This window comes from Labeo rohita, chromosome 12 (assembly GCF_022985175.1).
Source record: "Labeo rohita strain BAU-BD-2019 chromosome 12, IGBB_LRoh.1.0, whole genome shotgun sequence".
In the NCBI taxonomy this organism is placed as follows: domain Eukaryota; kingdom Metazoa; phylum Chordata; class Actinopteri; order Cypriniformes; family Cyprinidae; genus Labeo; species Labeo rohita.
Window position 1 is genome coordinate 28630786 of NC_066880.1, and position 13489 is coordinate 28644274.

The window sequence follows — 13489 nt, forward strand, 5'->3', positions numbered from 1 at the left end:
TATATCTCATAATTATGTCAGTTTTCTCAGAACTGCACATTTATATCTTGCAGTTGAGTTTATATCTCATCATAATTATTGTTTCTCAGAATTATGCATTTATATCTGGCCATTTTTATTTTACATCTCACAATTAGGACTTTTTTCTCAGAATTGTGCATTTATATCTTACAGTTTTTTGTTTATATCTCATAATTAGGATTTTTTTCTCAGAATTGCACATTTAAATCTTGCAATTTTAATTTAATATCTCAAGATTATAGACTTTTTCTCAGAATTGCACATTTAGAGCTTACAGTTTTTAGTTTATATCTCACAACTGGGACCTTTTTTTCCCAGAATTGCACATTTAAATCTTGCAATTTTGAGTTTATATCTCACAAATAGGACTCTTTTCTCAGAATTGCAATAACCTTTCACCTTTTTTGTATCTTGCATTATTTTGAGTTTATACCTCATAATTATGACTTTATTTCTCAGAATTGTGCATTTAAATCTTGCAATTTTGAACTTATATCTCATAATTATGTCAATTTTCTCAAAACTGCACATTTATATCTTGCAATTTTTATTTTACATCCCACAATTAAGATTTTTTTCTCAGAACTGTGCATTTATATCTTGCAGTTGAGTTTATATCTCATCATAATTATTTTTTCTCAGAATTGTGCATTTATATCTGACCATTTTTATTTTACATCTCACAGTTAGGACTTTTTTTCTCAGAATTGCACATTTAATCTTGCAATATTAATTTTATATCTTATAATTATGACCATTTTCTCAAAATTTGCACATTTATATCTTACAATTTTTCGTTTTATATCTCATAATTAGGATTTTTTCTCAGAATTGCACATTTAAATCTTGCAAATTTAATTTTATATCTTAAGATTATAGATTTTTTCTCAGAAATGCACATTAAATCTTGCCAGTTTAATATTATATCTTATAATTATGACTGTTTTCTCAAAAATTGCACATTTATATCTTGCAATTTTGAGTTTATGTCTCATATAGACTTTTTTCTCAGAATTGCAAATTTATATCTTACAATTTTGAGTTTATATCTCACAATTAGGACTTTTTTCTCAGAATTGCAATAAAAAAAAAGTCAGAATTGTGAGATAAAGTTACAATCACCTTTTTTGATTTTTATTTTTTATTTCATGCTAGAACGAAGCTTCCATATAAATGTAAAAATGTTTACGTGTACACAAATATTTACAAATGAATATTGAATCTTAAATACTGTTGAATCTTAAACACTTTCCTTCTTTTCCATGTCAGAAACAGAAAATGTTTTGTTCAAAATAATGAATCAAAATAATTCATAATAAAGTATCTGAATTGATGAGAAGGGATTGATGGTGTCGCCCCTCAGATCGGTATCGTGGGACGGACGGGCGCTGGAAAGTCCTCGATGACTCTGTGTCTGTTCCGTCTGCTGGAGGCGGCGGATGGAGAGATCGTGATCGACGAGGTGAAGATCTCCGAGATCGGCCTTCACGACCTCCGCTCCAAACTCACCATCATCCCACAGGTCGGTCTTTTGGGTTTTTCACCAGCTTTGTTGGTGGCAAAGCATCTGTTTTAATTTAAGCACAGCTTGAAAATGGTGTTTATTGCTGTATTAGCGTTGCAGTCATGATGGGTCAGCAGAAAAAGCTCATTTCCCCATTCAGAGCCATAAAGCAGTTGATAGTGATTTTGATGCCAAAACACCTTCAGGCTCACTAAACGCTGGCTAATTAGCTTGTTATAGGCTAATGGCCTGTTAGCTCTTGTCCAAATTATTAACATTGGGCTTTTTTCCTGTTGTTTGTTTTCTCTAATAAAACCGGTTCTTAACCTCATTTCACCTTTTAACAGTTACTAAAACGCTGCCGTGTGTTTTCATGTGTTTCGCTCAGCCACGTTCACTCTTCAGGGCTCGACAGCAAGGAATTTTTATGCTAGCAATTTCAGGACAGCAGTTTTATTCCAATTTTGTATTTTTTTTTAAAATAAAAAAATTATATTTACAATATTTAAACTTAGTTTTTATTCATTTGCATTAATAGCAGGAAATTGTGCTTCTTGTATAGTTTAATTTTTATTTATTATAATGATGATTTTATATTTTGTTCAGTAACTTCATTAACTGACATCTATAAATTCATAAACCATACAGCATTTGTTAAATATTGTTTTTTTTTTTTATCAAATATATATATTAATGTTGTTACATTTCATTTTTAATTAATTTGCATTAATAGCAGGAAACTGTGCTGCTTATATTATTTATTTTAATACTATTTTTTTTTTATATTTTATTATAATTATAATTTAATTTATGATAGTTTATGGTTATCCATTTTCTTTTTTAATTTGCATTAAAAGCAGAACCTTATGTGATTTAAATGTAGTTTTAAATAATATAATTTTATATTATTTAATAAATATATTTTTAATGTGCTATAAACTCATCAACATTACAACATTAGGTAAATACTGAGTTCAGTAATTAAATATTCTTTTTTTATCATTTATGTTAATGATGTTGCATTTTCTTTTTTAATCTGCATGAAAAGCAGAAAATTGTGGTACTTTTGTGATTTAATATCAATAATAATTTATAACAATTTTATATTATTTAATGAATATTCTATTTTTTAATGTGCTATAAATTCATAAACATTACAGCACTAGTTAAATATTGAGTTCAGTAATTAAATATTCATTTTTCATCACTTATGTTAATGTTGCATTTTCTTATTTTAATTTTGTATTCTAAAAGAAGAAAATTGTGGTGCTTATGTGATTTAATTTTAGTTATAATTTATTATAATTTAATATTATTTAATAAATTATTTTATGAATGTGCTATAAATACATAAACATTACAGCACTAGTTAAATATTGAGTTCAGTGAAGTTAAATATTTAAAATATTTTTTAATCAAATATATGTTAATGTTGTTATATTTTATTTATTTTAATTTAATTCACATTAATTTAATTTAAATTATTTAATTTTTAATAAATAATAGTTTCATTATATATACGAAAAAATGAAAAAAGTTTCTTTTTTTTTTTTTTTTTTGTCCTGGCAATGACATTGATTCGTGTTGATGATAAATAAATGCTGTTTTTCTCCAAATATAAGTGAGTTTATTTTGAATATAACTGATTTAAGCACGGTGTGTTGTGTTATTGATGTGCGTTTGTAGGAGCCCGTCCTGTTCTCCGGGACTCTGCGGATGAACCTCGATCCCTTTGAGAAATACAGTGACGAAGAAGTGTGGAAAGCGTTGGAACTCTCTCATCTGAAGAAGTTTGTCAGCAATCAGGCGGCCAAACTTGAGCTGGAGTGCTCCGAAGGAGGAGAAAACCTCAGGTACAAGCAGGAGTCATAAAGCAATATGGGCTGTGCATTACATCACAATATATATTTACATTAAAGTACTGTTATTATAACCTTCTGGTGCTGTTCAGTCATTTCTTGGTCACGTCTTTAAAAAAAAGAGACCAAACTTGAGTCTGTGCTTAAAGGCATTTGAGATTTACAACAGTTAAATATAATAAATATATTTATTAATTTAACTTAATATAATTAATTTAGTATAATTTAGTACAAAAAAATCCCCTAAAAATACAATATATATAAAAAAACATTATCAAACTAAAATATTGTACATTAATTCCATTGGAAAAAGTAAATGAAAATAAATTTGACAACCTCATGAGCAACCACAGAGGGTTCGGGCAAAAAATACCAAGAAGCTAGATCATCTAGCCCTAGTTCATACATATTTTGTATCTGTATATTTGACTGCAAGTGTGTTGCATTATGAGCATGTGTATGTACAGTATAGCATGTATTGTTGTGTGTTCAGTGTGGGTCAGAGGCAGCTGGTGTGTTTGGCGCGAGCTTTACTGAGGAAGACCAGGATCCTGGTCCTGGATGAAGCCACGGCCGCTGTTGATCTGGAGACGGACGATCTCATCCAGTCCACCATCCGCACGCAGTTCGAGGACTGCACCGTTTTCACCATCGCTCACAGACTCAACACCATCATGGACTACACCAGGTACATTAATAACACCATCCATCAAACACAATACTCATTTCTTACTGTATTTGAGCTACAGATTCCAAAAATACTGTCTGTTCTTGCTTTATCACATTTTCTCACAAAATCCGCTGATTTGTGGTGTTTTGCTGGAGCATATCACATTTTCTCACAAATATATAATGCATTTTATAGCTTTTTTTACTTTTAATAATCATTAGTCGGGTGGAGTAGTCTTGTATTCTCTCTTAAACAGCAGAAAATCTGCGCCATGCCACGTATCTGTTCAATTCTTAACCCATTTTCACATTTATGGATGATTTTGAAACATTATTGTATGCCTAATTAGCACTTTTTCCACTTTTTTGTCAATTTTAAGTTAAATTATACATTTTTAATACTCGTTTTGTCATTTTTGACATTTGACTGCATTTGCTGTTTTAATAAGTCTGTTGAAGCACAAAAATGTTCTGAAACAACTAAAAGTGTTTATTGATATTTTTGATCTCAGCATTATCAAATCCTCAGCAATCAAATCATGCAAATCAGCAGATCTTTTTTTTTAAGATACAGGGCTGCTTTTACATTCTTATTTGAATTATAATGTAATATGTTATTTAATTACTATCTTATTATTATTTAGCTCTGAGAGCTATAAATGATGCAGCATGATGATACAGATTTGTTCATATATTCTTGAAAATGTAAACATTTTTAAATGTCCAAAAATATATTTTTCTCACTTTTTAGTGACAAATGGTGCCAGATTTAATAGCAGAAAATTGGGGCGCTTATTTTTTTACATATATATTTTAATTTAATAATTTATTTAGTTGTAACTTCATATAGTATTCATGAATAATATTTTGTAAATAATTTTGAATTCCCAAATATTAGGCTTTGCAAATCGGCAGAATTATTTTTCAAGATGCGTTTGTGGTATTTATGTCATTTTTGCATCACTGACAGATGCAGCACAAACTCTTGAGATCAGACTGAATAACTAATAATGCTGAGCAGCTCCGTTTCATTTTGCGTTCTTTTTTAACTCATGATTTGAGCACATAAATAATTTAAACAGAAACTCTCTGATTCTCTGATGAAAGTCTATGCAACATTCTATTGATGTTTTAAATATTTTTATTCTTACAACATCATGTATCATTTTAGGGGTGGGTGATATGACCTAAATCGTACATCACATAAGTCATGTTATTTCACATTGACAGTATATATCACAATACGCAATATCACATATCACAATACAGTTATTTTTGCTATAGGTAAAGTTTTTATTACATTGAAAGGTTTGATACCATTCATATTTCATAATATTTCATAAAAAACTAATACTAGCCTAGCTCTTAAACTTACTGAATAACAGTGATTAAATAAAAACAAAAACAAATTACAAGCACAGAAAGTACAACAGAACAAAGACACAAACGAAAAAGACCTGTGTGAAAAACTTCAAGCACTAGAAATAAGAAATAGTACTTTTTATGTACCAAAAACACTGCATAGCTCTCACTGTGTAAAAATATTAAATATAATATTAAATATATAAGATTTATATTTATAATTAAATATAAATCTAGCATATTTACAAGCTTTTTTCTGCTACTGAACAAAAAAACAAAAAGGTAATTGCGACTTTTATCTCCCATTTCTTTTATTCATGCAGTTGAGAGCTTATATCTCAAAATTCTGAGAAAAGAAGTCAGAATTGAGAGATATAAACTCTTTCTCAGAATTACAAGTTTAACCCTTTAACTGCCACACCCATTTTTTAAAACAGACATAAACATGCACTATGCAGACTTAAATTTTTCATGAATGAAAAAATGTAATATGATTTTAATGTACATTTTCCATGGTAATGCAATGTCTGATTTTAAAATGCCTTTCAAAGAATAAATTTTGAGATTTTAAGTTTTAAACTGATATATAATTTCTATTGCGTGATAGGGAAAAAGGCAACGAAGAAAGTCTTTTGTGACAAAGATCAGAACTCATGTTATAATGTAGATTTTTTAAGTTGCACTCTTGACATATATTAATCTATTACTTTTCCTACATAATTTCTATCACAAAAATATGGTAAAATATCTATTTAAGAGTCTTAGACCTTTCCAACGATGTACAGTTAAAACGCAGGCGTCCCACCTGGGGGACAGTGACAGTTAAAGGGTTAAATCTTGCAGTTCTGCCTCTTTTTTTGCAGTTGCAGGATTATATCTCACAATTCTGACTTTATTTCATAGAATTGCGAGTTTATATCTTATAGAGCGCAATTGTAGTTTATAGTCACTTAATCCTGAGAAACAAATTCAACATAGCAAGAAAAAGTCAGAATTGTGACATAAAAACTCGCGAATACACGCGATGGAGTATCGTTGCATTTATTAAAAACGTAATACTGTTTCTATCTGTATTTCATAAGTTCATAATATTTCACAAAACCTAATACTAGCCTAGCTGACATAAGTAAAAGAAAATCTCTCAAGCTTACTCAGCAAACAGTCAGTGATAAAATAAGAGCAAAGAAACAAATTACAAGCACAAAAACTACAACAAAGACTCAAACGGAAAAGACCTGTGAAAAACTTCAAGCACTAGAATAAGAAATATTTCTACTTAATTTTAAAACTTAAGTACTTATTTTACTATTATTACTATTATTATTGTATGTACAAAAAACACTGCAGAGTTTTTACTATATGTAAATGAAATATAAATTTAGCATATTTAAGAATTTGGAAGCTTTTTTGCCACTGGAAAAAAAAACGTTTTATCTCGCAATGAGACTTTTTTCATGCAATTGTAAGTTTATATCTCAAAATTCGAGGAAAGAAGTCAGAATTAATTACGTCTAAACAAGTCTTCTGACTTGCAAGTTTATATGTTATAGAGCGCAATTGCAGTTTATAATAACACGATTCTGAGAAACAAATTCAAAATTGCAAGAAAAAGTTATGTGGAAAAAGACAGAATTGTGACATAAATAGTCGCAAGTACCTTTTTTATTGTTTCATTTAGTGGCAGAAACAGGCTTTCATATGAAAGTGATCAAGTTGAAAGCATCAAGAGATTTTCTATCTTTTATTGTTTAATTAACATTAATGAAAGCAGCAGGAATATTAGGCTGCTGTCACTTTAAGACCTGATGCATGGATCTAATACACTGACACACATGCTGCATTTTCTTTCTCAGCTGTTTACATTCACTTAAGACATTACAACTGATGAGAATACTTGCAAAGACACACCGTTTAAAGCATGTCTGGCAGTATGTATCGCCCACCCCAAGTCATTTCTCTAAAGGTTAAATTGAATGCTTTTCTCTCGTGCCAGAGTGCTGGTTTTGGACAAGGGACAGATCGCAGAGTTCGACACGCCGACTAACCTGATCTCTCAGAAAGGAATCTTCTACGGGATGGCTAAAGACGCGGGTCTGGCGTGAGCCGATATGCTGTAAACCGCAGTGCCTTCACACAGTGTCACACACACGCACACGCACACACACACATTGCCAGTGAATGTAATGTTGTTTTGTTTTTACTCAACAGCAAAAGCTACATCCAGGATCTTTTATATACATTATTGTTTTTTGTTTTTTTCTATGACTACAGTGCCACTGTTACTGAATGAGTCGTTTCATGATGAAGCAGTCTATTTTTGTACTGTATTATTTAAGTCACTTTTTGAAGTTGTTCAATAGGGAAGATTTCTGCTCGGTAACGTGTGTGATTCCTTTTGTAAACCAAATCTGTAAAAACTTGAATTCTGTTACCAGAATTGGAGTATTGTTGCATTTATTAAAAAAGTAATACGGTTTCTATCTGTATCTCGTACGTTTTGATTTTCACTACACTCCTAAACATCCATTTTTAATGAGCTGATATATAGCAGGAAATTGTGCCACTTATTTTTTTTTTGATATTTTAATTACTTATTTTTAACATTATTATTTTGTTATCTCTGACTGCTGTAAATTCATAAACAATACAGCATTATAATAGTTTAATTTTTCATTATTTTGAAAAAACTTCAACATTTTTGACAATAAATTATAACTATTATGTAATATATTATTTTTGCATTTATTACAAAATAGTAATACCTTATCTGTGAGTGTGTGTGTGTATATATATATATATATTTTTTTTTTTTTTTGTTTGTTTGTTTTTTTTTTGTTGTTGTTTTTGTCCAAAACTATTTTACTAGTTTTTGACTGAAGTAATGACTGTAAGCGTCTATTTTCAGTGACAAAAAGCAGGAAATTGTGCAACATAATTTTTTTTAGATTTTATTTGTATAATTTATTACAATTATAATTTATCTATTATTATTATTTAATTATATATATATATATATATTTTTTTTTTTTGGTCATAATTTTGACAAAACCCAATTTATGCTAAGTTATAATTTAATATATTATTATTGCATAATGGTTTTCACAGTTTGTGAAGCTCATAAGCTTTCAATTTCAGTGATGAAAAGCACCTGATATAAAAAGAGAAAAATGTATTATTTTTTTCCATTACATATATATTTTATTTCAATTTATACTTTGTTATAATTATAGCTTAATATATTATCTAATAAATAATTGTGACAACTATATATTCACAATTCAGCACTGTGTTTATTTGTTTTATTATGAGTGTATATATATATATATATATATATTTTTTTTTTTTTTTTTTTTTTTTTTAACCAAACTTTATGTGCACTATGCCACTTAATTATAATTATATTTTAATATACGGTATTATTGTGTCCAGAAGCTGATTTGATTTTTACTACAGTTTTTGACTAGTAGTGATAATAAATGTCCTTTTTTTTAATAAAATAAAATAAAATAGATGACCATAAAAACCAGTTAAATTAACTGTAGATTTTATAGATTTATAGACAGATTTTTAGCTCAGGTGAAATTGAAATAAAAGCGGAATTCAGTAGTTTATTGATTACTGACGTAATACTAATTTCTAAAACAGCATAAACAAAATAAATGACTAGTCACTAAAATAACATTAAAATCTCCTAATCAGTATGAAATTATAGAGTGAACTGAAGTAGATTTTACCTGAGTTCACCCTCCAGTGCTTGTGTTTGAGTGTCTGTGGATGTAAATCATAACTGACCACTAGAGGACGTTCCTCTGTATCATCATGTTGTCTGTAATGAAGCCTTTCTGATTTTTGAATTAAGCCTCAAAAGAGACAAACCGTTATCTAATGCTCTTTATGATTGAATTAGCTCTCTCTGAGGACACTTGTGGTTTTAGGAATAGGCTTGAACACGTCATGTTAAACTGTTGAATCTCCGAGTGCTCATAGTGTGAATGTATGAAAATCTGCCGCAATAGATTCAACATAAAGCAGGTCAAAGGGTGTCATTCCTCTCATTCTGGACGCAGCTGCTGTCCGTCTCCACTGAGCTCCACTGACGGCAAACACCTGAGGAACAAGATCTTACAGATCGTGCCAAGTAATGAAACTCATGTGATTTTACCCTCATAATCTGTTGAGATGGACTTGACTTTGTTTACGTGTAGTGTCCCAAAGCTTTCAGTGATATAGGCTACATGTAAATATACGCACTGTTCAAAAGTAATTCATATTTTTGAAAAATGTCTTATGCACACCAAAGCTGCATTTATTTAATCAGAAACATAGTAAAAAAATGTGAACTATTATTACAAATCAAAGTAAGTGCGTTCTATGTGAATACACAGTGAAATGTAAATTAATCCTGAGATCAAAGCTGAATTTTCAGCATCATTACTCCAGTCTTCAGTGTCACATGATCCTTTAGAAATCATTCTAATATGCTGATTTGCTGATCATGAAACATTTTTTTTTTTTTTTTTTTTTTTAGCATGCTTTGGTGAAAAAAAAAAGTTTAAAAGAACAGCATTTATTTAAATTAATGGTCACTTTTGATTATTTAATTAAATAATACAAAAAACACTGAACCCAAATTTCTAAATTGCATTTGTTACTTTAGTATCACTGATATACTAATAAAGTATTACTATTTTGAATTAATTTTATTTTTTATATTTTCTGTATTTATTTTAATTTTAGATAAAGTTTTGCTGTCATTTATGTTTTTAGTTTTATTTTTTTAATATGTTTGATTAGTTTTTGTTAAGTTTATTTTTTAGTTTTAGTGAAATGTTTCCTAACTAACTTAAGTTTTAACTGGAGTTTTACTCCAAATTATTATAATAGTATAGTTTTTAGTTCTAGTTTTGTATAAGCCAGTTAAAGCACTATTGGAAATTGTGCGATAGATGATCCAATGCTGATCAATGCAACTCGTGTGAAGAAAATGTCTCTTGTATAGAATTTAGGGCTGTCGAATGCGATAACGAATAAAAAAATAGCTCTGTATGGGGTTCTATTTGACCCTCTGAATTACCAGTTCAAGTCAGGGTTGCCAGATCTGTGGTGTTCCCTTCACCTAAAAATGATTTATAGTACACCTACCGTCCAATAATCACAGAATGCTTTGTGCTTTGTTACTTCTAGTAAGACACAAAGAACCAAAGTCTCAAATTCAGTCCATTTTTAATGCAAAATACAAACAATAAATGTGGTAACCGATAATCTCTTTCTGTTTACTACTAGTTATAGCACGAAATAAACATTAATGAACATCAGAAGTTGTTGAAAGAAACAGCACATCTTACTGAAATGTCTCATGTAATTGATCAATCAGTTGTTTAACTGTGGAAAGACATCAAATAAATCATATGAACATTTAATGCGGAGTTGCCAAGTCCGCGGTTTTCCTGTGGAATTGGGCTACTTTTACACTTTTGCCGGGGGTAGTTATTGATGTCCGCGGGTTGAAGTGACTCCAATAACATCATATTTAGCCCCTAAAATATGAATTTACCAGGGGATCCCTGACAAAAAAAAGTGTGATTTTTAACAGGGGACCCTCCTTGAAACGCAATTGGACTATTTTTGTGTAGCAATTAAGCAGGATTTGGAGTGAAAACCTGGCAACCCTGATTTAATGTTGCATTTACCTCAGGTGAGTTATCCACAACATAGGCACAGCATAAACACCAGTAACAATATATTAGTTTTGTGAGAACCAAGTTTTGTTTAAAGCAAAGAAACCACAACGAAATCCTCTGACATTTATCTTTACAAATCTTTGTTTTGTACTTGTACTAACTTGTGACCGGTAGTTTGTTTTACTCACTCCTCTGTGCATCTGCGTTCATCACTTTCGCGTTCACCTACGCCCTACGTCATCAGTTACTAGAAGATAGAGATGATAGTTTATAAAGTTGTAAATATGGATATTTTGCATCGATTCACTTTAGAAGGCCTTTATTAATCCCCCAGAGCTGTGTGGAGCAATTTTTATAATGGATAGATGCACTTTATTGGACTTCAAAATCTCAACGCCCATTCACTGCCATTATAACGCTGGAAAAGCCAGGATATTTTTTAATATAACTCTGATTGTATTCGTCTGAAAGAAGAAAGTCATATACACCTACCACCTGGCTTAGTTTAGTACTGTTGCATGTATGTTTTATGATATTATAATGACTGTTGAGTCTTTCAGACTCAATGATTTTCTCTAGAGCTCTACCTCGTCATTTCAAATGTCAAACACTTCAGTAATGAAATTGCCCAATTCAATGACACAAGCTCACAAAACTCCCTCTACGGCTCCTAAGCAAGCTTAGTCATGAAACATCTCCTGGAGGCAAGAAAAAAATCCCAGATTTCTAAATATCCTCAGTCATGCGGTTCACCACAAGTGACAAACATTGGCAGGCCTGCAAGGATCCAGACAGGAGGGCTGTTTATTCCCATTCACCTCCAAACAAGACACCTCATGCTCTGCGCCGGAGATCTAAGCGTTGGCCGTCCTCTAATGTCATTTTCTTAATTAGGATCAGCGGTGTTACTTCACTTAAAGACTGCTGTCTCACCACCGCCGCGCTGACAGATGATGATGATGATGGACTCAGAAGGATGAATTCGCTGTAAATGCGAGGCAGATTTGCTCCCTCGGGCTGAGGGCATGAAATACGGATGGGTTTGGCTCTTCCTCTTTACCTGCCCGATCACCTCATGCTGCGGGCGGAAAGATTCGAGCAGAGGCGGGTTAGTTCGATGGACCCGTGACAAAGCAAGATTGCGTACGATAAAACAAAGCGGTGGTTTGTTATTGACAGCCGATTTATCTTCATACTGTCAGCGCATTTCCCAATTTAGTTGTCGCTGGCATTGACGGCCTGTGGTGTTTGTGAATGATTCCTGGAGTGGTAGGTGTTTTCTGGGAAATAAACCTTCTTGCAAGGGTTGGGCCTGCTGGTGAGAACAACAGGCTTATGTGCAGCTGGTGTTCCTGAATCTGCAGACGTGCCGAATGTGTGCGCTGTGATAAAAACACTTCTTCACACTGTTTCAGGCAGATGTAGATGAATTTGTTTCTTCATTTTGGAGAATTTCAGAACTTGCTCACCAATGGATCCATTGCAGTGAATGGGTGCCGTCATAATGACGCATTTTGTAATTTATCCCAAATTGAAAATTTGCTGAAAGTATCCTTACCTTCAGAGTTTTTCTTTATCAGATTCTGAGAAATGTTGCATTGCATCATTTGCTCACCAAAGGATCCACTGCAGTGAATGGGTGCCGTCATAATGACGCGTTTTGTAGTTTATCCCAAAATGAAAATTTGCTGAAAATATCCTTACCTTCAGAGTTTTTCTTTATCAGATTCTGAGAAATGTTGCATTGCATCATTTGCTCACCAAAGGATCCACTGCAGTGAATGGGTGCCGTCATAATGACGCGTTTTGTAGTTTATCCCAAAATGAAAATTTGCTGAAAATATCCTTACCTTCAGAGTTTTTCTTTATCAGATTCTGAGAAATGTTGCATTGCATCATTTGCTCACCAAAGGATCCACTGTAGTGAATGGGTGCCGTCATAATGGCGCGTTTTGTAATTTATCCCAAATTGAAAATTTGCTGAAAATATCCTTACCTTCAGAGTTTTTCTTCATCAGATTTGGAGAAATGTTGCATTGCATCATTTGCTCACCAAAGGATCCACTGCAGTGAATGGGTGCCGTCATAATGACGCGTTTTGTAGTTTATCCCAAAATGAAAATTTGCTGAAAATATCCTTACCTTCAGAGTTTTTCTTTATCAGATTCTGAGAAATGTTGCATTGCATCATTTGCTCACCAATGGATCCATTGCAGTGAATGGGTGCCGTCATAATGACGCATTTTGTAATTTATCCCAAACTGAAAATTTGCTGAAAATATCCTTACCTTCAGAGTTTTTCTTCATCAGATTTGGAGAAATGTTGCATTGCATCATTTGCTCACCAAAGGATCCACTGCAGTAAATGGGTGCCGTCATAATGACGCGTTTTG

The 13489-nt window shown here is 31.6% G+C and overlaps 1 protein-coding gene across 3 annotated transcripts in view; it reads left to right on the forward strand.

Annotated features, from left to right (window-relative positions):
• Positions 1 to 7895, forward strand: part of abcc3 (ATP-binding cassette, sub-family C (CFTR/MRP), member 3) — a 90352-nt gene extending 82457 nt beyond the window's left edge. For all 3 annotated transcript variants that reach the window (XM_051123801.1, XM_051123802.1, XM_051123807.1), the window contains 4 exons: positions 1385 to 1543; positions 3212 to 3378; positions 3878 to 4072; positions 7409 to 7895. In XM_051123801.1, coding sequence (XP_050979758.1) covers positions 1385 to 1543; positions 3212 to 3378; positions 3878 to 4072; positions 7409 to 7517 — 630 coding nt within the window. In that variant the 3' untranslated portion in view covers positions 7518 to 7895. The remainder of the gene's footprint in view (positions 1 to 1384; positions 1544 to 3211; positions 3379 to 3877; positions 4073 to 7408) is intronic.
• Positions 7896 to 13489: the final 5594 nt, after the last annotated feature.